General features: G+C 37.2%; 1 protein-coding gene across 1 annotated transcript in view; it reads left to right on the top strand.

The window, feature by feature from the left end:
- The window catches only part of PLXDC2 (plexin domain containing 2), a 257231-nt gene that overhangs the window by 97984 nt on the left and 131718 nt on the right, over positions 1–27529 (top strand). The window contains exon 2 of the mRNA XM_027695655.1: positions 15222–15433. Coding sequence (XP_027551456.1) covers positions 15222–15433 — 212 coding nt within the window. The remainder of the gene's footprint in view (positions 1–15221; positions 15434–27529) is intronic.

The raw sequence follows: 27529 nt of genomic DNA, 5'->3' as shown, positions 1-27529 counted from the left end.
CTGTGATACTGAGAGAATATATTATAGCAAAATAGAGTTCAGTCTTGTCACATTGCTTTTCAGAGCAGTGATTTTCTGACTGCAGAACTCCATGCAGTCCTACTCTCCCCTCAGCTGTCTTATCTTCCTCTGACAGGTCACTGGAGAGGATAACATCTGATTTCAGACAATAAGATTGGGAAGTGGTAGCAGGCAAGTGAGGCCAAAGCCTATAGCTGAGGCTACGAGACAGCCTCTGCATGCAACATCACCTTTCCTCCCCACAATGCTTCTCCTCCTCCCCGCAGCTGGGCTAAACAGAAGTGATGCAACATGTGGTCTGAAAAAGTGCCTCTGCCTGGGAGAGCACAGGCTGATCTGGGGAGACCAGGCAGCTGTTGAAAAGGGAGGTGATCAGAGTAAGTCTGAAAAGTGCTGATTAACTGAACTGGGCACAGAAAGAAACATGAGTAAAGCTATAAAAGGAGGAAATCCCTGTCTAGGTCTGTACTTGGCAGGATGGAGCTGTCAGGGCTCTGGGTAGTGGAGCCTCTAATAAAACCTGTCATTCAAGGTATGGGAAAGATAACTTTGGTTGGATGGGGGGACACTTGACTTGGAGTCTAAGAATGTCAGAGGGAATAGTCAGTCTGGGTTTTTGTACCCCATGTGAGGGAGGGAGGAGGTGTCTGGGGCAGGGCACACATGCACATGTGGGGGAAGGGAAGAAAAAAAACATAAGAAAAAGAGAAGCAAGATTCAGTTTGCCTATAGTTGAGTGCATTACAAACCTAAAAGAAATTGTATGAGCTGGTATTTGTGAAATCACTCATATTTAAAGCTTAAGGTGAAAAACAATATATTGATCAGCCCATGTTTCCTGTGGAGAGGCTGTATTAATGACACCGAAAGTTTTCTCCCACAGCTTTCAGTCTCCTTACTTCAGCAAAACTGATGGGAGTAATAACGTATGTTGTGCTTTTTCCCTTCTTACTGCATTTATATGAGAGGAGGAGGCTGAATGTGCTGTCTTTTATTACTTTTCTCCTCCAGGAGTAGGTAAAAAGTGATATATGCTTCTCACTTTTTTGCAAACAGATGATACTGGACAGATGCTTAGAAACAGCTTAGCTAAATCATGTGAAGGGATGAATACACTATGTGGAAAATCTGCAACTTTTGGTGTAACCAGGCAGAAGTGAGACTAATTTAGGGCACAAGAAGTTGTGAGGTTTTGGTTTACCATTAATGTAAAAGAGGAAAAATGTCCATTCTGAGTTATGCGATAAAGTTCCATTAAATAACAGGCCTTTGAAAGGACCGGGTTCATGGAAGTGTCAGTGGGTTTGGGGTCTCATTTTGAGCCAGCAATGTGCCCAAATGCACCAAACTATGAGAAACTTGCACATGACTGACATATGGGCTGCAAAAGCAGGTTTAGTCTTTAAAGCAAGTGTGCATTTGCTGTAAACACTGGTTAGTGTTTAACGAACTCTTCCTCCCAAATTTTTTTCATGTTACAAATGTGATGAAGGACTGGAGCACCTACAATCCTACCAAAGTGTCCTGCTTTTGAAGTTGTTCCAGAATATAGGAAAGACTACTTTGAGCAAAAGAGAGGGGCAGGACAGACAGGTAAAAAAATCCACGAGGACTGTAACTTGCCCTGATGTAAGAAAAAAAGTTTCCTGTGAGTTTTAAGAGACAGTTCTGTCAGAGTGGGCACTTGCTTTCCAAAAATGAAAAGCAGGATCAAGTGAGCTGATCAGGCAGATAAGAAAGGTGGCCAAACCAGTTCTTTGGTAAGGTGGAGATGTGTGGTCTGCCAGTCTTTTACTGACTGCATCCTTTACCGATTGATAGCCTAGCCCTTACATTTATTTGAAGGGAAAAGAGACCTGTAGACCAGGCCTGTCAGTGGTAGTGGGTTTGGGTCTGTGGAACACAGTGCACAAGCACAGTTAGCCTGTGCAAGCTTAGCAGTTGCTTGGCCTAGACACCTAGATATCGAGGAACTGGTAATTTATCCCTCCGTAGTTCAGACACAGATATATCTGTGGAGTCTGAGCTGTTTCTCTGCCTGAGTAAATGAGATGTATATGTTGAGAAAGGCAGTCAGCATTCAGCAAGAAGACAGATTAATTTAAGACTAACTCCTCAGTGGAGTGGAACTGACAGCCCTGTAGAAGATGAGCAGTTCTAGGGGCTGTTAAAGTCCCATTAAAGTGCACCAGCTTGGGACTTCCATGAGATGTGAGTGCTTTGACAGTGTGAATATATGAGTTATGGAGGGAGAGTTTGTGGCCTAAATTAACATTGAGCTAGTTAGCAATAGAACCAAAATTACTATGAATATGTTCTTGAGAAATTAAAATATGATTTCTAGGGTTGTATTAATTTCCAGGAATCAGGTAATTCTTTGCATTGTACTCTTACAACACTGAATGAAGTCTAGCTGTTGTTTAATCTGTTCCATGTCGCAAGATGTGAAGATCTGGTTTCAAAACCTTACTGCTCTGGCTCTGGGTAGGCAGTCAGCCAGTCTGTGGTTTAAAACCTTGGCAGCAAGGTGCTGTGACATAGACGTATAAAATTGCTGTAAAAGATATCTTTTTGGGCAACTGGCTAGTGCTTTACTGTCTTTGAATCTCAAGGGCAGGGTATGGGGAATCGTAGCTGACTAATGACACTATTCTTCATTTGGAAAGGGAAAAGAAAAAACGTGTTGAGACAGCATTATTATGTGCTTTTTAGGAATAAAATCTGTAGTGGGTAGAATGAGGAGAAACGGGTGATTTTTCAAGTATATTTTACAGATATATCAGTCTGTCTAATAACATAGACTGCATTTTGACTAACTTATTTTCCCAAATCATTCTGTACCCAGGTATTTCTGTCTTTGATTAGTAAGTAAACACACAAATATGATTGTATCCAAAAAGCTTTTAAAACACACTATTTTCACTCTTATTTAAAGACATTTTTCTCCTTTCTCCTTTGAATTTGTCTTCTAGCCAGTGATAATAAAGAGCAACAGCCTGAGCAAGTGGCTGAATAGAAATACAAATGCTCTGCACAATAGTGATTACCCAAGGAAACAAACCATCTAGTGAAGAAGGTCTCTTTCTCATATAGCCATTCCTTCAGGTCTCTTAATGCAGTGGGTGGTTTGCATACATCCATTCATTGAGTCTACCAAGTCTGAGTTCCTATAAGCTCAGATTCATTTATAAAATAAGCTCCTCCAAAGCACTTAAGCACATTTGTGGGTTTTTTAAGAAACTGAACTCCCTTGTTCCATGTGTCACCTCTATTCTTTTTTACCCTCTGAAAAGTAAAATAACATACTCTTCATGTGATGATTAATGTGTGATGATCTTCACACACTACATAATGTCCTGTCTTCCACTTAGAAAAGCACTGGCACAGCAGAGAGTTGTAAATCTGTCCCTTTGTAAGTGTAGACCGATGTGATTTGAGCTGGCTCATCCCTGCACAGCTTCCAAAACACCATGTGCTTTGCAATACGGCAGTATCCATTTCTGCCTCCTTTTTAAAAAAATGCACAGCGTAAATGTATGTACACAGCAAAGCCAGCCCAGCAGGAGTGCTGCAAAGCTGTTAATGTTTTTTCTTGGAAATGTTGTGGTAGCATTGGAAGGTGTATAATAAAGAAGAAGAAAACCACATTTATTCAATCTTGTCCCAGAACATGTCTATCCAAGTAACTAAATTCCATGTAAGTTTGGTGTATTAAAAGTGAATGGCAGCAATGCAGTTCCTCATTTTATTTAGGCATGGGGGGAGTGCATGTGAACAGTGTCAAAACCAGGCTTTATCTGTAAGTTCTAAAATGCCTTTATCGGAGTTGAGCCCTTCCAGTTCTGTTTGTCAGTTAAAAACTGACATGTGAAAACGTGCCCTTCCTGCCCTTTACTCCCCAGATCTGGACAATCCACAGTACTAAATTGTCTGTCTTTTGGGAGGAGACAAAGGCAATATTCAATACTCCATGTATCAGGCAGTCCAATTAAACATTTGCTGGATAATTTCATTGCTTTGACAAGTTTCAAGATCGATGCAATATTTTATCTTCTATTTCTCCAGTGTCTCTGCCAGTATTCAGATGGATTATTTCTTTTCTACCAAGCAAAAAATGTCTTTCTATCATTCATATCTCAAATCAGCTTAATTCTTATTTTTATGTCTCTGATTCTTGGTGGGTTTAATACAGCTGTTCTTTGACTCTAAACTCATTTCTACAACAATTCCTTCTTAATATACGATTTACATATTTTTTTTGTTCCCACGTCAAGTCTAGCAAGGCAGATTTTCTGCCAGAGCTTAAAAACAATCTCCACTCTAATTTCCTACCATTAGCATGCTAGAAACATGATATTTTTCTCCAGCAGATCTCCTGATCTAGGATTTTAGCTCAAGCTAAAATGAGAATTTCTCCTGAAAACAAGAAATAAAAGCTGAAGGCATTTAGATCCATTGTAATTTCAGGGACAAATTTAATCTTCATTAGATAAAATAGAAAATAGTTTGCCAGAGAGTCTGAAAGAAATAAGCATTGGCCTTTCAGTAACAGTATGTAGCTATTATCTAGTCATCAGTAACACAGACTATGTTTATCACAGCAAGTATCATTATCTGCATCTTCCAGGTTGCAAAAGAGAAGTATCCATTGAGCTATTGTGAAAAATATTTTTAAAAAAATAAGTAACCTACATTTTCAGAGCTTATATTTGGGTTCTTTTGTAGAATCCATCTCTACATCATATATATTTACTGTAGTTACTTAAGTTTCTCTTGTGCTTCCTGAAAGTTGAAAGGTTCTGATTTCTCTAGTGACTGCTCTTACAGAGGACCATATCTGTGGTACTGACTTACTGCACTGGGCCAGATTGGAGCCCTTACTGTTTCAAATCACTACTATATTTTCAGATGTCCTTAAAACACTTAATGCATATGAATGAAAATGGAAGGCAATAGATCTTATTTTTTAAAGTTTTGTACTATTCTTTTGGAACAAAATATACAGAAATGAGGGGACTGGGTAAATATATAGAGAAATTTAAGTTGAGCAGCAGCTGCAGGTTGAGAATGAAGAGATCTTGAGACAAGCTTCAATGTTTGTTTTTTTTTTAAATACCATTTTCATTTCTTGACCATCCCATCACTACCAAAAAAGTGCCAAGAATAAAACACAGTAAGCATAATTAAGTGTATCTATAAAGGCAAGATAATTAGGTTAAAAATATCTTGATAATTTTAAAGTACTAACATTTAAGATATTTCTCAATCATTGCTGACTTAAACATATAACCCTGCCATATAAGCCTAGTGAAACCACTTTTTTTTTCCTGACCCTGGAAGCAACTCTATGTTTGAACATGCCAATTTACTTGTTTTCCTTTTTGCAGGACATTTTATGAAAACCCTGTCTTGACACCACAGTTTAGTGAGGTCTGGCACTAAGCCTTCACTGTTTATTAAGCAAATTCATTGCTTCTACAAATCATCCATCTATTGCTTGCACCTGGATTAATCTTTCTAAATCCTGAATCACTGTTGGTGTAGGAAACCTTTTTGTGCAGAAAATGAAAGAAAATATAAGATTTTGTTATTTAGTCCACAATGAAAGTGAAGATGTTTAAATTTTAAGTTCTGTCTAAAATCGATGTGTGCAATTAGCATTGAACTGAAGAAAAGTTTAAGTTATGTCTTCAAAAACAGTTTAAATTTTAATTTTCCCATCTTCAAAAAACCCTCTTTTGCTGGAAGAAACATCACAGCAGATTTTTTCTTCAGCTTTTATAATATCAGATACTATTGCATTATCTGCCACACATTTCTGGGCAACAGCAATTGCTTGTTCATTTTCCAGTTTTCCAAATCCTGAGCTCTGTGAAACATCTAATACTGCAAACAACTTCCTTTGTTGTTTCTTATGATGGGGGCAGAGGGAATTTAGGACACAGCAAGAGAAATGTGCCATATTTAAGTCGTGCTGGGGCTACGTTGCATGATCTGCTTTTCTTTGAGGTGTCCAGATCAGGTTGAGTTCTGAGAAATGGCACTCTTTATTTAGGCTGTATTTTGTCCCACTGCCACAGACTCATTAATAAATCTGTTTGGAGCAAGTAAGGGGCTTAGGAGTTTGGCCCTGTTTGCAGACAAACTTATTAACAGGGTGATTTCAATCTGTTGGGTATCCCTGAAAAGGGAGGAGAGAAAATCCTTCATCTGCGTGTCCATCAGCGTTTGGGTGTTATGCCACCTTCCTTCTCTTATTTCCATGTGCCAGGTTGCTCAGACTTTAATCTATGCCCCTGAGGTGATGTTGTCTATACGTGTTTACATTGTGCTGAGAGGTGAGCCCCGTTTTCTCTTTGCTTGAGCAATCAGATTCTGCGTGGTTGCCTTTGGTGTGAATGCTGACATTGATCCTTGTGCCTAACTCAGTCAGTCTGACAGGGCTACCCAGGAAGCCAATTACCCTCTGATGCTGCTCCAGCACCAGGAAGTGACAAGCCTGTGGAAAGCTAAGTGATGGTGTCTGGGCCAGAGCAGTGTCCCTGGAATCACTGCTCCTTGCTCTGCACGCTACAGAGTGCAGGGGCACTGCGTGTGCTGTCTGTGCTAATCCATTTTTCAAGCAATGGGCTTTCATCTGTCTTAGCCTTTGGCTTTTCCTCAGGCTAAAACTGAAGACAACTCTTCTACCAAAGTTGCATTTGGCACTGTCTGCTGGGAAAGGCATAAATTAGCCATGCTAACGCAGTTTGGTACATTCCAGATATTTGCTGTCTTCTGTCTCAACAAGTCATGTAAAAGAAGTTGCAGACATATGCTGCAGTTCAAATTATGAATGCCTAATTCATTTTTTGTATGCTTTTCCCTGGCATCCCTGGGTTGTTCTAGGGCCTAGATGTTAAGATCCAGTTATTAAAATTATTGGAAATGCCTCTTCCTGAATTAAGGTACAGATGAGACCAAATGCCAAAGTCAATAGTATGGGTTTTATTTAATGGTAAATGTGAGACAGAGAAAGAGAGATAGAAAGAAATAGGGAAAAGGAGGGCAGGGGTAGAAGAAAGAAAGTGACAGAGAGAGATTAAAATAGAAAAAGTACCACCACTCCATGTAAACTGGCACTGTTCTGTAGGTCCGGTTCTTCTGGTCTTCTTGGTGGGGAGGGTTTCCCAAAAAACATAGAGTCCAATGGATTAATATATGTTCAGGAGATGCCAGGCACCTCCCCTTGGAGTGGGGGAAGCTTTGCAGTCTCTTGTAACAGATTTGGATCACGTGCAGTCTTCTGAGGTGGAAGGTCTCAGGAATGAGTTAGGGGGGCGCTTTGGGGGTCTTTGGTGGTTTATGACCCTTTCTCAGCTAGTTCTCATGTGAATGTCCTGTATGTATGTGGTCTTCTCTGGGGGGCAGGGTGTTACTCCTTTGGTGTGGTCTGGAGAGATTTCATCATCACAGACCCAAACTCCTTCTCCCTCACCACCCCCTGAGCCCAGCTAGGGCTGATTCTTAACACAGATGCATTCTTCTTTCCTGAGCCTTGCTTGCTTCTCCTCAGACTTGAAATGATTAAACAATAGTCTTATCTCAAGTCCCCAGTCACAGTCCAATCTCCAGTCAGGAGGCACTGGGAGAAAGGGGTGCTTTGGTGGCCACAGACAGACTGTTGCTTCTTTGCAGTTTGACATAAAGTCTTTCTATGATTTTGACAATATTTAAGACATTACTGACCTATCAGTCCATCACATTAGGTTTGCTGGATCCTTGAGGAAAAATAAAGGTGCTTTCAAATTGGAACTGTGAGGTGGACACAATGGAGCCAGCTCTAATACTGCTATGCAACATTAGCAATCATACTGTAATCCAGTTACTGACCAGAAAAAACTTTTTTCCAGTGTGTTTAAATAAGGTACAGTTGGTATTAGTATTCTCTGGAAAACCTTAGAATCAAGTTTGGAAAAGCAAGAATTTGCATATAAATAGAATATTATAGAGATATCTCCATTTCTCTTAGCAGGACTTTTTTTGTTGAATTCTTTACTTTTTGCTGCTTTTTAAACAAGTAATTCTGTGGTTTAACAAGGATTTGTGATATAGAGAGGTTTGGACAGAAAATACATAAATTTCAGATGAATTAATATTTTGATATTATTGCTACAATGGTTAATTAGAAAATGTCAAATTATTTAAAATGTATTAACTTCCAGCTTTTCTATGCTGTACTTTGATAATCCACAAGTCAATACAATTATTAATATTTTGAGTTTTGTACGAGGGACATAGCAACATTACAGATATACTTCCTTTTGGAAGCTTAGTATGTGCTAAGAATTCATGTAGGTACACTTGGGTGTCTGCATTATTAATAATTATTGCTACTGGGAATGTGGATATGAAACATATTAAAGATTAAGTGATATTTGTGATTATTTGTGCTGAATATGGTCAAAAGAAAGAATCCCAGCATTGACCAGTGTATCGGGAAGCACCCCTTTCTTGCTAGTCAGATGAGATGAGGAGAGTAGTGTTTCCCATCTATAATGCCAAATTTTGTGGTGGAAAGGAAGAAAGGAAAGGGAGAACAGGGAAAAATTCCTTTAAGTAGGCTTAGACCTATAACTCTACTTGGAAATTTTTAGGGATCTTCAGCTGAAAAATCTTGAAGTCCAGTATTAAAAAATGGTTGTATGTATAGCAATGATCAAAGCTATGTGAAGTTATACTGAAGTTACAGCAGGTGAGACAAGAGAAAGTTAAGGAGAAAGCAAAGTCTTTACCATCTTTCATTTGGAAAAACTATTCCAGTTGCGTATTGCATACGGACTTTAGCTGGACACTAATAGCACAGTTTTTAATTCTTCTCATGATCCATGGGGTCCAACTCTCTGATCTGATCCACCTGAAAATTCTAGAAATATCACATCAGTAACAGTACATCTGTGAAGTTTTAAATCAAATCAGAACTACATCATTCTGGCTTTTCTAGGTTTTCTGTTAGTAGGGATGCTGAGTAGTACTCAGATTGAATTTACCATGGCTGGGCATCTAAGCCTATTAGAGTTTTTTTTTTGTTAGTAACAAAAGGCTAAACCTCAATCAATTCCAATTTCATTATCTGTGATCTCCTTTCCAAGTGATTTTGTCTTCCTGTCTCAAAAAGTGGAGGGTTGAGATAGAGGATTACATTCTGGATTTTTACCTTAATCATAATTTTGTTATCATCATTCCAAAAGCAATACAAAAAAGATCTGCAAGTGTGGGATGCAGGTGTGCATAAGACATGTAAGAACCTAGTAGATGTGAAAGGTTAAATGCCTTCCACTTCTGTTATGATCAGCCTTCCCTAGACTCTTATCACTGTTTTAACCTCAGCTGTGAAACCAACTGAAATCCATCTAGATTGTGTGTATAAAAAAATTAAACACATCAGAATGGAACTTTTTTCTTTTTCATTTTAAATCTTCCCACTATAATGGCTTCAAAATCTTAATACTGGCTAGGTTTTTGGTGATGACTGATATCACTGTGTACTGACCAAAATTCTCTCTCCCTCCTCTTATTACCTAGCACCTTCAAGACTGCAAGCCTTCTTTGACGCATAAATTGTACTCTTTTTGTTCTGTGTGTATCCAGTTAGCAATAGACTTAGGTCTTGGTCCCCAAGACGAACTGACAGGAAGAATAGCAAAACACATCTGTAATAAGCTATAAAACTGTAATCAGACTGCTTGTAAATTCAATGTGCACGTTAAATTATTGTGTTTATGTAACTGGAGAATATGAGTGAAGCTGGAATCAAACAGTATTTCCTCAGTGTTGATGTACACTAATCAAAGTAACAGTATTGTTACCCGTGGACTCAGATCTTGACTTTGCTTATACCATTCTAATTTACCGGTATGATTACATAAATAACTACAAAGTGAAAGTAAATCAGGTAATTAAAAAAAAAAAAATCCAGCCTGCTGCAGTTATATTTGTGACGAAGGGAAAGTCTGCGTTGTTGATAAAATGGATGTGTAAGGAAATTACCAGTTATTTTTATTTCCCTACCATAATACCTGTTATTATTGATACTAACTCTGTATTGGACATGAGTCTTAATTGCTACTTATTGTATAATTGCAAGGAAAACATGCATCAAAATAGTGTTGTTATTATTTGTTGTTCTGAGCATATAATACAATAGCAGTACAGTGATCATCATCTTCCATCATCAGTATTTTATTGTTGTTAACTTCTGACTCCCTTTTCAGGCCCTGTTCAGTGAAAATAGGATCATGCTAAGCATTATTTTCCCACATATTTAGTACAATTCTTTTAGCAGTCTCAGCCAATCTGTAAAACAAAACTACGAGGATCTGGTCTTTTGTGGTTTTTAAAATCATGAACCAAACTGACACAGCTGTTTGTGTGCGAATTGTCACCATGGGATAATTTTCACAAGTAATGTTATTTTTTAATTTATTAAGAAATTATCATATTGTTATCATTCTTAAAGAAGGTCAGAAAGATGGTATTGGTTCTTGTCTCATGAGTCAGGTACAGCAGAAAAAGAAGTCTCCATCGTGCTGAGCTTTTCGTAGGCAGAGTTAATTTAAACTAGCAATTTTTCTTCTTATGGATAGTATGATTGATTTTTGCTGTGATCTTGGTCATTCAGTATATGAGCCCTCTCCTTGGCGAATCCTTTAGAGGAATGTTTGTGTTTTGAAGAGTCTATAACTTCATGGCACCAATATTCATATCTTCCACCAACATTTGTTGGGTTCTCATCTTTATTAAAATGATCATAAGAGAAATAAAGACTCATGAGACAGGCTATAAAAAGTTACTTAAGCTGAAGTAATATGATGGCATTTTCTGTCCCTTGATGAATAAATTTGTATATTTGATACTTGATTTTGCTGGCATTTGGGCTGTGGCATATTTATAAAGTTGATAGTATATCTCATAAGCAATCTGTTGAATAGAAGTTTCAATGTGAGAGTATTTCTAGGCTTTCAAAAAAAATCTTGCTGATTATGGTGCATTTATGAAATTAGTCAAATTGAAGAGTTGGCTTAAATGTGTGCAATCATGAAATGTGAATAACACGTTTTCCAAAAATGCAATTCTGAAATTCTGATGTGCTGAAATATTCCAGAAACCTTTGCATGAGCTCATGGAAAAGGGGAAAAAAAAACCCCAAAACTAGTTGAATTAGTGGTAGATGATTTTCATATTTGCCTTTTTTTTTTTTTTTTTCCAAATAGGGGGTTTTTTCTCCTTTGGTTACATTGCTGCCCATAAAATTATAACATCTTTTTCCTTGTAAAATGAGATAGATCTTCCTTATAAATAAAGCTTTATACAGATCAGACTTCCATACTAAATCTGAGCTGTATTTACTTGTCAAGTTCTGCTGTTGCATTTTGGTTTAATTTGCTTAGAATTTTTCATCTTTTCTTTGAGGGAGGGCTTGGAAAAGCAGAGAACCCATGCCCCCACCATAGTTAGGTGTTTGCTTCCCTTTCAGCAAATCTGTCTTGTGTAGCCCAGCATTTCCAATCTGTAAGAGCACCTTGCATAACTCACAATATTGAAGTGGACAAACTTCTCTGCTTATTTGGTTGTTATCCACTTTCAGCATTGAGTTATGTTAATGATGTGAGTGTTAAGCAGTTCTATGTATTTTGTAGTACAGGACAAACATCTGCCTGTTCAAAATCTCAGACTAGCAGAGCCTCCTCAAAAGTCAGGTCTTGATGTACAAGACACAGGTTTTCGGATGTCTGTCTTCCATCAGTTTAGTTTAAGACAATTTAAAGGCTTATTTAGTACCTGTTAAAAGGCAAACTCAAGTAGTAAAAAAGCTCTTATCTGGATACTTGGTGGTTTAAGCAATAGATGCCAAAAGCTTTCAAAAACCTTTTTGATGTGAGCATGTAAACCTGTACAAAAGGAAGTTTGAAACACCTGTCTTAGATGTCAGTGAAAGTGAGTCTGACTTATAATTTTCACCCATTCCTCTTCCTCAGTGCCTTCTCTAAATAGTCTGTGCAGGCCTTTGCAGTTTGTGTGAATGATGCCCCTATTCCCTCAAAGCCTTTGGTGGTCATTCTGATCAACCACATCAACTACAAATGGCTGAACTGGCCAACTCTGACAAGAGTTTCTGAACTTGTCAACAGTCACCAAATAATCTCAGAGCAGTGAAAGCTTTTTAAAGATTTCTTTCCCTTACCCCCACTCTATTGTCTCTCTAGCTTTATTCACCATAGAGCTGTAATCTTAAATTTTAACTTAACCCACGGAGGAAAGGAGCTGCAGACCTAATGATTTTCATTGCTAATTTTGTGAAAATTTCAGGAACGAGAGCTGAAGGATCAAACCAAAACACCATCTTCATTACGTATTCGTTAGACAGACCTCTACTCTATTCTTACTACTTCCAAAATATTGCAGTACAGTATCAGCCATATAGACCTTCACATAGAGATACTGGCATGCCAGTGACAGGATTATATATAAGACAGAATTTGCACATAAAAATATCAGTTGAAAGCTGTAATTCCAACTTTAACAGATTCGAAGGCTTATTGTAGTTTTGTGTCTCTTTTCATACAAGTTAAACAAGTTGCTACTCGTCTGTGTTTGCCAATATTATGATTTTATTATAATACGGATATTCATGCTTTTGGCTTCTCTCCAATTTATTTGAATGACATACTCTATTTCAGTGTTAATTAGGTGCAAGCTCCAAGATCTAAAAGATAAGACTATAATACTTTGGTACATTTCCTCTAAAATACCTTTTATGTGATTTATTAGCTACGCAAAGATTCCAACCTGAAACATTAAATAGTTCTAACTTGTAAGGTATTGGAATTTCAGGTTTCTGAATGCTTTTTCTTCAAGAGCTGCCTGCTTTTAGAATTTGAAAATTAATTTATCAATCCATTATCTGAGAATTTACATGTTTAAGTTATATTTACATAAAAGTAAAACGTCCTATTCAGCTAATTTTAAAAATGTTTGTCATTTTCTCAGCATTAGAGATCTACTGGGATAAGCAGAGAGAGCATGCTGGAGCAGAGCTGGTTTAGCCAAGCCATCACCTCTCTCTCTCCATCGCCCGTAGCTTAATGAAAACATTTAATGAAGGAAAAATCATACAGTACGTTTCTCTCTTCCTTGAAATCACATCCAGATTTTATCTCACATTGTATCTTCAGTATCTCTACTGTGTCAGTCCAGGATAGTTAACTAGTCTATTGATAACTGTATTTCACAGATTTCAAAGAGAATGGTGTAAAAAACCCCAAAGACTAGTTTTAAACTGAAAAGTTATCAGTTCATGCATTTAATTCTTGCTACTATTGCATTTAGAAGGATATTGTGCATTCTGAATACAATTAGATGATTTTAAAGCTTCCTTATGTCAATATAGCTTGTACCTGTAAAAAATATTTATCAGTGTAATGGCAGAAACAGTATGTTTTAGAACATTTTCTATGTTTCAAAGAGAAAAATCACATAACTAAAATAGTTAAAAAGGGATAAAAGTTGTGCATTAATGACATCAGAGATTTCTGTAATGGGGAATGGTGTAAGCCAAATTTTGCAGGTGCCATGATGCAATTATACTGTAAAAGAAAATATGGAGAAAATTGTGCAGAGTTTCCAAGACAGTAGAAATACCCCAATATACTTTTCTCCTTCTTCTCGCCATCACTATATTATTATAATTTTTAAAAACATCTTATGTTATGAACACCTTTTAGGTTAGAAATCACCTTAATTTCTATTCAGGATGTGGAAGAACAATGTGTAAGTGCTTTCCTTTACAAACGGAGCTCATCTTGAGGTGAATAGGATTTAAGACCCTCCCCTAACTTTCACATGTTCTATTTGCTAATTTAGGTGATTGCCTCAACATGTCGAGCCTGTATGTGAGCCATGAACTTTCTAGTCTGTCAAAAACAGTGTCTGGCAGATTTTCCTACACCCATGACTCCTACACCTCTTCCTGCTGTGATGCGGGAAATTCTTACTTATTTAAACCTTTGATAGGTAATTTTCTATTTTCCTGTTTCTTAGGTACTTAGACAATACAGGCAATGCTCAGAAAGGACCTTGGGAGGGCTGCCTTCTTTTGCTAAGAAGCTTCAGTTAAAGAGAAGCAATGGAAATATTTTTGCAAATAATTTATTTACCAGTCTACCCTTTCAGTGTTTTCTTTTACTTTGCCACTTCTCTTGAAAGTTCATTTTTTCTGTTTTATGAAAGAAATCACCTTCTTCCTGGCACAAGCACAGAACATCCCTCTACTTCTCCTTTTAGACCCAAAGACAGTATGAAAAACATATCTGATTTTTAATGCAAAATATGCAAAATTACCCTCTCTCGATGGTGTTAACAGAAATAAATTAACAGAAAAATACTTTGATTGATTTTTGGATTGGGCAAAATAGAAGAATTTATGGTTTTGTCTGGTGATAGTTTTATAGTTATGTTTTGCTGATAGTTTTGCTAGCATGAAAAAAGTTGTGAATGAGCATGAAAAAGTCCTAAAAGAATATGTAAAACACACCACCCAACTGCTCAACTGCTCACCCTTTGCAGATGTTATAGTGGGTGTCTACAGACTTCAGACATCATTCACGTTTATCACTTGTACAGCGAGACAGCTTTATTTTTGCACTGGAACAGATGTTTATGAGACTTTCACATCTTTCATACTGTTTATTTGCCTTTCATCAATGCTTCCAAGCTCTTTCGACATAAAATCAGTAGGAAAAACTAAGTCTGTACAAGTGTTTCTTTGCCTCTTCTAAATTTGTTTTCTTAGATAATTAAAATATTTTTTGTTAAATTTATTTTGAAAAGGAACAACTAGGGGTAGGCATGTATTAAAGTTACAAGAGTTACAGGAAAAACTTTTCCCAGACATAAAATAATCAGGAAAATAAAACATTCAGGATATTTAGAGGTGTCTACAAAACTCAGTCCAAATTTCTGAATTTTTTGAAAGTATAATATTCTGTGTATTCTTTTAAATACTTATGTTGTTGTAGAAAATTTATGAGAAATGTAAATGGCTATTTTATGGAGTTGTTCAAAACCTTTATAAAAAATTCTTAAGTTTTCAATTGTGATTAGTAAACTAATGTTCTGCTCACTTATTATCTTGTTTGGGTTTTTTTTTTCTTGTCAAACAGGTGTGTTTTATGAAATTGTTCAGAGCTTCCCTCGAATGGAGGAAAATGTGCGAGTGGATTCATATGTAAGCAGCAACAGGTGGAGAAGGCACTCAGAGTCTCTCAAATCAATTGACACCAACAGAGCCAGCATGGGGCAAGATTCCTCTGAGCCAGGGGGTTTCACGGACCTGCTGCTTGAAGAAGGACATGACAACACCACCCAAATTGAGGTAGATATTCATTCCATCTATTTTTTTATTCAATTTGTTATCTTTGATTGGGGGTATGTAAAAAACTAGGACATTTCCTTCAGTGTATTCAAATATTGACAGGGAAGAGAACCTCTGGTCTTTGCATTTGTGAACCTGTCAGCATGTGGAAACTAGAGTTATCTCTTGTTCTGAGACAGGAGCCTATCCTTTTTGACTTTTGAAGATAGTCTCTTGAGGCTGTCTGTTCCTTTACTGGAAGACACTTAAGGGAAGTCCCATGTTGCGGAAGTTCTGGAGAAATGGAAAAAGAAGTAGTATTAAAATAAAATAAAATTGAATTTTTTTTAGAAGTTGATGTAAACACCTCAATTTACGAGACTTTGCCTGTATTTATGGAGAGCTATATCCAGGCACAAAAGGGAAAAGGCTCTAGAAAAATGAGAATTTGGAAGAAAATTCATGTTGGTCATTGAAACAATTTGCACATGTTATTTGAGTTTGGTCTTCCAAAGAAGAATAACATGGATCAAGTCCATCTGTATGAAGTCTTCGGATATTCTCCCTCTGTTTCATGGTGTCATTCAACCTCTGATTTCTTGTTTAAAAAATTTTAACTGCCATATTTCCCTGTCCTCTGTCCTGTTTTGTTTGGTTGTTTTTGTTGTTGGGGTTTTTTTAAGTATTGGTTTTGAGGTTTTCTTATTAATAAAATCTACATCCTGTTTTTCAATAAAATACAGCTTGGAATAAACTACATTTAACATTTTCACTGTTTAGAATCTACTTCCAAAGCAACAGTACTGTTTATTTTTCAGTTCTGAGAAGCTCACTCTGAGACAAACAAAACAGCTTTCAGATTTTGGGTTGTTGTCTTACAAAGTAAAAAAGCAAAGCAATATAAAATCCATCTGTAGAGACAATGGCATCTCTATGAGTGAAAAATAATAGTGCTTTCTGAGAGGTGTGTTTTCTGTTTGTTATTTTTTAAGCTTCCCAGTTTGCACAACGCTAATTATGTTTCCTCTTGTATAAACATGAAAGTCACTGGTTGGTAAATTATAGTTTTGAATTGCATATTGCTGTTATAATTTCTGTTTTCCCCCCCGTGTAATCTTCATCTCTCCATACGTGTAGCAACTCATACACACACAACACAGGTTGATCTTGCAGGTAAAATGCAAGATGTCTCAGTTACAGCAAAGTTTGAGTAGCTGATCTTTCCATGGCTTACCCGTAGATCCCTATGCAGTGTCTCCCTTGAGTTCCAACTCTTATGAAGCAAAACAGGTTAGACCTCCCTCTCTAACACTAGTGTATAGCAAGATTTGGGGAAACAAAAAAAAAAAGAAGAAGAAAAAGAGAATGCTTGCAAATCGATATACATAGAATGACATTTTTCCAGGGGCATCTTTCCTGTCAGATTAATGGCCTTACAGTGTCTTAACCTGAATAGTGCGTCAACCTTACTGAGTTTATTGAATTCAGGTTTTGTGTTCTGTTGTAACCCTGTTTTTCTAAGGCCTTTTCAGCACAATAAGATAACTGAGTTGTGGTTTTACACATTATCGGATTCCATTGAAAATCCCTACTGCACCACACAGGCATCTTACAAAAAAAACGTTGATGCCTGGCTTTATAGAGGAGGTAAAGTGTACGACAGATACTCAGAGAGGAAGAATCAGTATGTCGCAGTTTTCTGCAGCTTGGGAGCTTATCAGTAGTGTTGGAGAGCATATTGATTATTTTAAATCCTTGCTCTGTGTACATTGCAGTGCTTGCTAAAGAAAATCCAGAGAATGAGTATTACCTGCCACTTATGTTTAGCAACGCTACAGGATGACAACATCCCTCCTTTACAGATACTGTTTCTCTCTAAAATATTTTCTAGGCTTACCATGCAAATGCAGAAGACTTCTTTAACAGGAAGACAGACAGCAATGAACATGTTTTCACTTGAAATTATTTTTTGTTCTTCTTTTCAATGATGAGTTTACTTTACCTGCAGCTTTAGAAACCCAAAACAAACAGCCCTTGCCCTCTCTCAACCCTGCCCCTCCCACCCCCCCCAAGAAAAACAACAAAAAAAATCCAAACCAACCCAAAACAGCCAAGGACAAAAGGGAAGCCAGTAGGCAGAAATTTTTGCATGCTGTTTAAAATTAACTCTAAATATTTCCCTTGTTATCAAATCTATACCGTCATAAGGTACCTGTTTAGATGTGCGGCCTCTCTGGTCCAAGAGATGGAGCAGTGTAGCCATCAGGGACTCCAGGACGTTTGCTGTCTCTCTTCACATCTCTGTTTTGTCTCATGCATTTGTTTGGCACTGTGATTCAGGAAAGGACTCATGCAAAATAATATACATATTCAGTTACTTTTTTAAATAAAGATGTTCTCTTGAATTGGACTTGAACTAAATTGCTGAGATTAGCAGAAGCAGTGGCTATAGCCATTTGATGTGCAAGACCGTCCAGAAAGAGCAGGGCCTTGAGAAGAAGACGGCAAGATCTCCAAGTCCCATTTTGTTGCCATAGAATAGGAATGTTGTGGTCCATGGGTGCACTGTTGTGGCAGCACAAACCCACAAAACTGGAGGTGCCAAGAGAAAGGCAAAGGACAGGAAGAACAGGTTTCTGCAGCAAGCCAGATTGGAGAGCTGACAGCTAGCTGTAAATTATGGGGTAAAATCAATATATAACAAATGCTTATCATAAATACTTTATAAAACAGTATCACTGTCTTTAAAGTATTCCTCTTTTCTCCTCCTTTGGTAGGGCTATTATACTGTGTCAGTTAGAGACTATGATGTTGAAATGTAAATCTAAAACGGCTCCCAAGGATGGAGGTTAGTCTCATTTCCTTTATTTGCAATTGGTATTTTAGAACCCAAATACAGAGGAGAGTCATACTCCATAAGAGGCTTATTATGGTTTCATTGCCGCTACATAAAGTAGCCAAAGAGAGGGAGAAAGCTCTGAAAAGGTACAGGTGTAAAAAGAGTGAGATCCTATGTTATATAGGTGGATACAAAAGTCACAGTCCTAGAGAAATCCCCAAAGCAGTTGTTCTTGGGGCAGGTGAAGAAGTATGTTGTCAGCAGTTCAAATCAACTGTAAGGGTCAATCCCAAAAAGAGTATTCTGGTGACGCTTTGCAACAAGTTGGCTTCTTGGCTTCGTGGCGAATAGAATTTTAGAGTCTGTTGGAGATAGGAGAATCCATGGCTAAGCCATATTTCTTCCCAAGGGTCACAAAGCCAAACCTTAAAGCCTTATACCTGGAATAAATTTGGGACTGTCAGAAGCTGAAGTGTTTCCCACTGTACCAGAGGAGTTTTTTTTGAGTTTGGAAGCATCAAAATCACATCCCAAATGCACTAAATGGTGCTTGGAAATGGTCAGTGCAAAGACAGCTTCCACGATCCTGCAGGTGGTAGACTAATGGGGGAAATGTGTACCACGCTGTGGTTACAGGGATCTCAAAGACAGGGATTATTGTGAGATATATATACATTAGAAATCAGGTGGGAAATTCCAACATGAAGTGCAATTTGTATCAACAATTCTTTCTAGAAAGTTTGTTTCTCAAATTTCTGGGATTTCACAATCTCATAATTTCAAGTCTAGCTTTCCTTTTTTTTTTTTTCCTCCCATCTTTCTTAGGATTCTTGTCTTGGGGTCAGGGTCGTTTTGGGTTTTTTGGTTGTTGTATAATCCACCACTTTTGTTTATTGTGCTGAGGGCATTCAGAAGTGCCTTTTACTTATGATAAATAGAGCCTAGGAAATGCAATGTGTCAAGTGGAATTTGTTGCTGCAAACACTGTAAGTCCTTGTAAAAGCAGTGAGTGTGAAAATACATCTTCATGAATATGTCTAGTTTGGCACGTCTTCTTTCAAACAGGGAGAAAAATAAGACAAATATACTACTTTTCTTCATATACTCTCGTAAAAGAAAAGTGTACTCCATAATAACTCACTTTTATTAAGTAAATTAGTATTAATATTGTTTAAATAAACACAGCTTCATGGTCATGGTGTGACAGTTGTTCAGTTGATCCCCAAAGCCCTGTAGCCATAAAGGTAATGAAGGCAGATATCAGAGGTTCTTGCTGCCTGTTGCTCTCCTGCATTTACAGGAAAAGGAGCTGATTTCTGAAATGCATCTAGTATGGATGCTGGGTCCCCAGTATTCACCACTAAGGAATCCACAAATGAATTCCTAATGTAGGTCTGACTACTGAGCACTGAAAAAAGCTTAATAATGCATTAATATACAATTGTGCATTTCAAAACTTTTGCATCATAATTTTTCCATTGTTTAAAATGTGCATAATTTTTCAAGTAATATCCTGTGTTTATGGCTATGTGTAGCTCCACACAGAACTGATTCTCCTTCTGTATGTAGAGTTTTGGTCTCTTTATGACAGATCCTCTGTAAAACAGCCCCAGCTGCAGCTGACTTTATAGAAAGGTTTTGGACAACTTGCTTGATGGTCCTTTGTTTCACCATTCTCTCTCCCTGATCCTTGTGTCTGCAGTCACCTCCAGTGCACAGTAGGACACTGAGAAGTAAAATACAGAGAAATTGAAGTGGAAAAGTCTCTAATATATAGCTTGCATTGGCATGAGCAGAAGATGACAAACTTTGCAAAATAACTTCAGATCATGTGAATGACTTTCAAATTTTTGCCATTGTATGGAGATACTACATCAAAACAATAGTCTTTCGCAAACTTCAAATATCAAAAATAAATCCAGCAATAAAATAATAGATTAAATCATAGTCAAGCTTGTGCTGAGTGCAGTAAGGTTTTAATGCTTTGCACCAGGAAAAGTATGAGGAAAACATGATTTTTCATATAAAGTCTTAGAACAGAATGAATGATTGCAACTGTATGACAGAAAAAGATTCAGTTCCAAGCAATAAACAGCATGCTGAGCATGCTAAATCAAACCAAACTTCAACTTTATCTTACTTTCTCCACCCCTCCTAGCATAGTACTTGCAAGCATAGAAAATTCTGGCTATTTCAGTGCAAAATAATTTTTTTTTCTGTAGTGAAGTGATTCATTTATTCCTGTGGATGTTACTGATATCTTCTGCTGTGTATTGCTTTTAACTAAAATAGAGTTGTTGTTAATTGAAGACACCCTTCTTTCTTTTTTCTCTCCTTTCTTTACTTTCTCTAAATGTTGTTTGAAATGTAAATTTTAGCACTCCCTGTAGTTTATACCTGAAAATCGTCTTGCCCCTATTGGAATAACACTGCTGGATTTCCTACTAAAAATGGTCTTTTGCTGAATTTTGCATTTTGACCCAGAGCTTGTGCCCAGAAGAATGCTTCTCCCTTATCGGTCCCAGTCATTCATGGAAATGACGATGTCTGATTCTGACTGGCAAAAACAACAGAAGGGATTGAGTTTACAGCCCTTGGGACTTGAGAGCAATTACTCTCAGCTACTGACAGCAGTGTCAGCATGCCCATTGCTGTGTTCTCACTTCAAGATTGAGCAAGGAAGAAAATAAACGGTTAAGATGAAATTCCCCTCAACTGGGCAAATGATAAGTCAGTCCTGTGATTACTGCTCTAATGCATGTATTTAAAGTAGAGAAATTTGACCATGCATTATTGAAACCTTAAAACTAAACAATATCGTATCATAGCCTCATAGTGAGCTGTCAGTTTGGCCAAGCCTATCTCTGTTTTGTTCCTGTTTTCCTATTTTTTCCCTTTTTTTTTTCACATCCCAATGCTTTAATGCCAGTTGCATCTGAAGGACTTGGAAGAAGCAGCATCAATAGCACTTGTTCTGAAACCATAGTCCCTCCAGGTTACTGAGAAGCATGTTCTGTATTTAAGAAAAACACCTTATTATCACATAGTCTAGTGAGCATTTCTGTTCTTTTTCCTCATACCAAGCTATGAGTGTGTCACGCTTTACTTCTGAAGTCTGTTTTCTGACTTGCAATTTTTAGAGCCTTTAATTACCTGTGTAGAGTTGCCTGCTTGTTTAGCTTTTAAATTTATAGTTGTAATATTTTGCTTAAATAGTATTTGTGTCTTCCTTTCCCTAAAGTAAACAGTGCAAGTCAATTCCACGGGCAACATTTTTTGTATAGTCATTCAGTTTAATAATATGGGGGATGCTATTGATCTCTGCACCGGGACAGAATTCTTTTTTAATGCATAGTCACATATTAATGTGGATTATGAAATATCAAAGTAACACATGTTCATTACACATGTTTAACCAGATTTTAGGCTTCTAATTTTTATTTTAGTTGAAATATTTGACATGTAAGTGAGGAGGAATGAAGCTTTGCAGAACAAAAATTTGTCACAGGAGTTGACTGATTCATTAGAGAACAAAAGAGTGGTACTTCTGTTCTGAAATCTGTATTTGCAAAAATCTATGCGGAAGAAAAAGCAACAAAACAACAACTAAAAAGACTGAAGAAACTATCAGTTTTATCTTTGATACCTGCTTTGTGATGTTGCTTCATTTTGGGAATGGATTCTAGACTATGTTATTGAGTTCAAAGAATATTTAGCCCTTGACTGAAATAAGGGAAACATCAAATTTTGATTTAGCATCATTTTAATTCTAGGTGAAGAAATATACTTTAACTGATTTAATTACATGGCTGCAGCTTGCCAGGTCTACTTGCAAAATCTCTATCAGAACAAAAGTTATGTTCATTCTTATTTTTAATGTTAGGGAAGTGTAGTTATTTCTTTTTTACAGTGAATAATTACTACATCATGTGATTTTTTTTTTTGGTGTATGTATATTTTTGGTGTATGATTCATTCAAGAGAAGGAGGAAAAATTTGGGTTCCTCCCATAGGCTTGCAAATATTTTTCTCCATTTTTGATTAAACTTTGGCCATCTAGTATAGCCCTAGAATTTCCAGGGGTATAACAACTGTGACTAAAAAACATGGGTTTACAGTTGAAAGTTGAAAGTGGTATTGCATCAGGTTTTCAGCAATTTCAGACCCTATCTTATATTGCCCTAGGCCATGTCAGTTGTACTGTACAGTTGTCTTGCTGACTTTAAGCCAGTGTAACATTGGCCCAGAAGTCTTTGCTGCAATAGATGTTCATGTCTCTGATATTTCCATAATGCTCTAGAGGATTAAACAAACACCCCATATGATTCTTCTCTACTGCACATCATTAAACTCTGAAAGCTGGGGAGCTCATTGACACTAAATGTTGTGGATGTCAAAATTTACAAAATCAGACAAATTCATGGAATACAGATTTGTCAAGGATTATTAAACACAAAAGGGAGTTTCTGAAGAGCAGATCACTGGAACCTAGGGAAAATGGGGAATTGTCATTGTTTGTCTTGGGTCCCCTAGGCTTCCTGGGCATCACACAGGCACAGAATCACAGAATATTCTGAGTTGGAAGGGACCCACAAGGATCATTGAGTCCAACTCTCATTCCTAGTCATTTCTGAGGACCAGACTAAAAGTATGTTTGGCCAAAAAGAGTCCAGCTGTTCTTGTGCTTTTATTGGTATCCATTTACTAGACTTACTTAAATGTCATGTTATTATTTTCATATTTAGAAGCTTGAAAGTTGAAGCAGAGATTTAGGATGTACTGAAGGAAGAGTCTTGGGGTATGCTGGAGTTGCACTGAAACTCACTGAAACCATTTTGGTTATACCTTTTGCTTTTCTATATAGCAGAATATTTAATTGTAATATTTTTGTTGTAAGAGAGCTAACATTTGCTGTTAAATAATACAGTTGATGCAGTAATCAAAGGCTAAGATGTATGAGATTTTCTTGCCGTATTTTAATCTACTTTTTTTCTGTGGAGGTTGTTACTGCTATTTTAAAATGTTTTTATTCACACTTGCCAGAGTTAATTTTAGAAAATACCTTGTTACTTTGGAGATGGAGAATGTCATTTGTTTTCAGACTGAGTCAAGGGAAAAAATATGTTCCTTTTTTATGTTATATTACTGAAAGTATTTGAACTTTCTCTTCATATGACATCCTAACTCAAACTCAAAGGCCTGAAAATTGTTGCTACATTCAGTATTTAAGTAATATTTTTAATAATTATAAAGAACAGCCACAAAGTTAATTGATCTGGAAAGCAGCATAGATCACATATGAAATAATCTAATTCTCTACTCTTACTAATCACAACAAACAGTATGTCATCTGCAATTAAAAGCAGAATCTGGGATAATCATTTATTTACTCACTATTTTTCACTTGTCCAGCTGAGTTTTTCACCAGTGATGTCACACTTTCTAGCCAGCCAGCAGACTGATATATCACTGTCTTGTTTTCTTTCAGACGTTCAGTTGCAAAATGGTAAACTAGAGAAAAGCCTCATATATCTTTTTGTTTTAAATACATTAATTGCTTACTTATATCAAGGTCATCTTCACACTTGTACTGGGCATTGCTGCAGTCTTCAGCTGGACTGAATGCATTGGCAGCTTGATAAAAAGTACTGTAGCCATGAGCCTCTAAATGTTTCCAATAATTTCAATCTAAACTCAAGAGTTGATGGTTCTGCTATCAACTCAGGTATAGCTGAAAAAGAAAAAGGCAAAGACTGGAGGCGACATTCATTCTCTATTTTCTTTAAGCTTCGGGGGAGAAGATGGGGAAAGAAAGAAATTAAAAACTAGTTCCCCCACTCCTAAGTAAGAGAACCACATTGTAATCCTGAGTTCATTTTGACATGCTTAGCTATGTTGGCATACAAGGCATTTAATTTAACATATTGATGATAATGAATTTTTATAGCAAGGAAGGAGACAGGGAATTCAGAGTTTAAGGGAATCTGCCTTTGAATTTTCTTCATTATAATGTTTTACATTTCTATATCCCTCTTCATCTCCAGCTTCCTAAAGCACATTACAGTTATGCCAGAATCGCTGAACTCTTGGCTGAAAAGAGCTGTGAGCAGTATCAACAGACCTTGTACTTTTCTTCTGAATTAATTATTTCAGTCATACATGCCTTAGCCCTTGCTTGCAGAAGTTTGCTGAAAATAGATTCAGCTTGTGCGAACTGAATATGAGTGTGGCTGTGAAGACTGGGAAGGTGTCTCCTTTCCTGGGCATTTCCTTTCTGACCCTTTTCATCCTGTTCACCTGGTGTGCCCCAATGAGGGAGGAGACTTATATGGATTCGGTCATGCAGAAAGCACAAGACTGTTCATTTCAACCCATGCAAAGCAAACAGCCTTAGCACGCAGCAAATTGTGCATAGCTGGTTGGAGCCAGGAGTGAGGGTGAATACATTAACAGGCTGTTAGTGCAGAGGAATTTGGGTAGGTAAGTAAAAAGTTGTCACACTAAGCCACATAATTCCAGTTTGGATAACACCAGTCCTTAGGGATAGATTTTCAAAGCCATAGGAATTCTAATGACATTGATGTATTATTCCATGCCTGTTAAAATCTTTCATGTTTCTTTAATATTGGAGTCTATTATCTGTTATCCCAAAACAGTAGCAACTTGGCATGTAAGCAGATGAGTGCTTTGTTTCAGATTCGGTCAGTCATTTCCTTTGTGTAAATTTAGTAATTATAACTTCATTATAACTAGCAAGTGTGGGTAGAGTCCTTCCCAAATCTTCGTTCACGAAGCCTAGCTGTGATGATAACTTCATTCAATGGTCTGTCTTCATTGTGATCGTGTGAGTTATATAGACTTTTCAAGGAGAATAATAAATGGGGCTAACGCTCAAAATTCATATCAAGAGGGGTATCAAAGTTAAGAAAGTTCCATTTGTAAAATGTGCATTTGCCCTTCCAAAAATACTACCTAAATGCTTTCAACTGTTGAAGAAAATGCTGAGGAGATGCCTTTAACAGTAGTATTTCGTGCACTGAATAGAAATTATTAACTAGTTGAAATAACTTGGGGTTTTTGGTTATTTGTTTTCTTTCTTCTGTAACACCAACATGCATTCATGTGCAGCATGTCTAAGTTTTCACAGACCATCAGTAATAAAACAGTATATTTATTTCTAGAAAACAAAATTGGCAATGGAGATCTTGGAGAGTCTACAACAAATTGAACAATTTACAGTGTGAACAACAAGGGGAAAAAAAAAAGAAAAAGGACAGAAAACATATCAACCAGACCTCTTAGTGGCACAACGTTTGACAAAAATAGAGGGATGTGACAGGGTTACTGGAGGTTTGCTTCATTCATTTGTATCAAGCTGCATGACTTTTCATGAGTGCCTATGAAAATTTTTAAATAAATCAAAACATCACTATCTGTGTTCTTTCTGTAGCCTTAGCAACAAAAGTAGGAAGAGGGAGAAATTGCAGATGGAAATCCTATCAGTCTGATCTCATATAGGTGGAGCAGAAAATGTCATGAGGGATAAAATACCGTGATCTCTCAGAGGTATTCCCTCTACTCTCCAGTAGAGACCGCAAAACAAACTGTTTCTCAGGTTCTTCCTGCCTCGGGCAAAGTATGACTGCTTCTCTCCCGGTGTGTGAAAAGTTTCTTTCAGTTCTAAAATAGACATAATCTGGCTCCAAGGTGCTGCTGCTGAGTTTAGCCATATCCAGGAGTGGGCCAACAATGTAGCTTCCATAGGTCAACAACCCAATGGGTGTTCATTTTGGTGGTATAACTGGCTGGCTGGCACAGTGGTTTATAGCAAGTTTGGTGAATATGTTTGAAACATCTTCCTTCCACAGTTATAAGCTAGTGCACCCTATTTGTCTAGAAAACGAAACAGCCAATTCTTACAGTTGGACAATTGCTAACTATGTAGTTGAAAGAAAAAGAAATTTATTTCTGAGAAATTTTTTTTCAATAGAAATAGAACTTTTAATGTTTTCATTTAATCATTAACAGTGCTTGAAGTGTTGATTTTTCTTATATTAGAGTATCAGGAATATTATTCCATCACCTTGGAAATCAAGGTTATTTCTTAAATACACTGCCGAGGTTTTGTTTCTCACATAAACATTCAGTAAAGACTAGTACACCTCCATATACCACTCTAAAAACGCGTATGAGTTTACACTAAATACAAGGCCACTGTGATTGCTACAAAAGGCTGAAGTATGTACAAGTGGTTTTCTTTTTAGTTGTAGTTAATATTGAAATTGAAGGTGAAATTCAGCTTTTCAATTTGGATACCTAAGCATAGGTGCATGTGACATAGATGAAGTATGTGCAAGTTTGTCTGAGAACATGAACTGACAGGACAAGGGAGAATGGCTTTAAACTGAAAGAGGGTAGGTTTAGATTAGATGTTAGGGAGAAATTCTTTACCGTGAGGGTAGTGAAGCACTGGAACAGGTTGCTCAGAGAAGTTGTGGATGCCCCATCTGTGGAAGTGTTCAAGGCCAGGTTAGATGGGACTTTGAGCAACCTGGTCAAGTGGAAGGTGTCCCTTCCCACAGCTGGGGGGATGGAATGAGGTGGTCTCTAAGGTCCCTTCCAACCCAAACTATTCTGTGATTCTGTGGTCCCAGATGGTGGAAATTTAAGGTGAAAGTTACCTACCTGTGGATATCCGATATCATTTTGGGCACTGTGGTTATACTGAATGGTCCATTGCTGCTCCTTTAGGATAAGGTTCTGCTGTAGGTACTGAATCATATCTGCAAGTTTCAGACAGCCCTGGGTTCCTCCTGTGCTTAGGCGATTATATGTCACCCATGGTCAGTCCATTCAAAGTGGATATTTAGTTTGCTCTAAAGTGAACCTGGAAACTTCATGAGCTGGCAAACCTTCACTGACAGCATTTACTAGGTCTGTGGTCCTGACAATGAGCGCTTACAAATGTAGCTCTTATGCAGACAGCTGCACCTGCAAACCGATTACCACCCTGCTCAGCTACCTATTTGTTCATCTAAATCTGAAGTGAAAAGATATAATTTTTAATTTTTTTTACAGATATACCAACAACAAATTGAATCAAACAAAATAAAAATGGCCTGTTTCTGGTCAGGGTCAAAATGTTGAGATTATTCCTCTCTTTTACCACTTCCTGTCTCATTTACCACCCCCCACCCCCAGTAAAAAAAGGTTGTTTTGGAACCCAAGTAAAATCTCATGACTTTATCTTTCACTGTTTTTCAGTGCTTAGATGTTTGG

This window comes from Neopelma chrysocephalum, unplaced genomic scaffold (assembly GCF_003984885.1).
Source record: "Neopelma chrysocephalum unplaced genomic scaffold, ASM398488v2 Primary Assembly neopelma1_102, whole genome shotgun sequence".
Lineage (NCBI taxonomy): Eukaryota > Metazoa > Chordata > Aves > Passeriformes > Pipridae > Neopelma > Neopelma chrysocephalum.
Note: the sequence above shows the minus strand (reverse complement) of the source record. Positions and strands in the feature narration are given on the sequence as shown.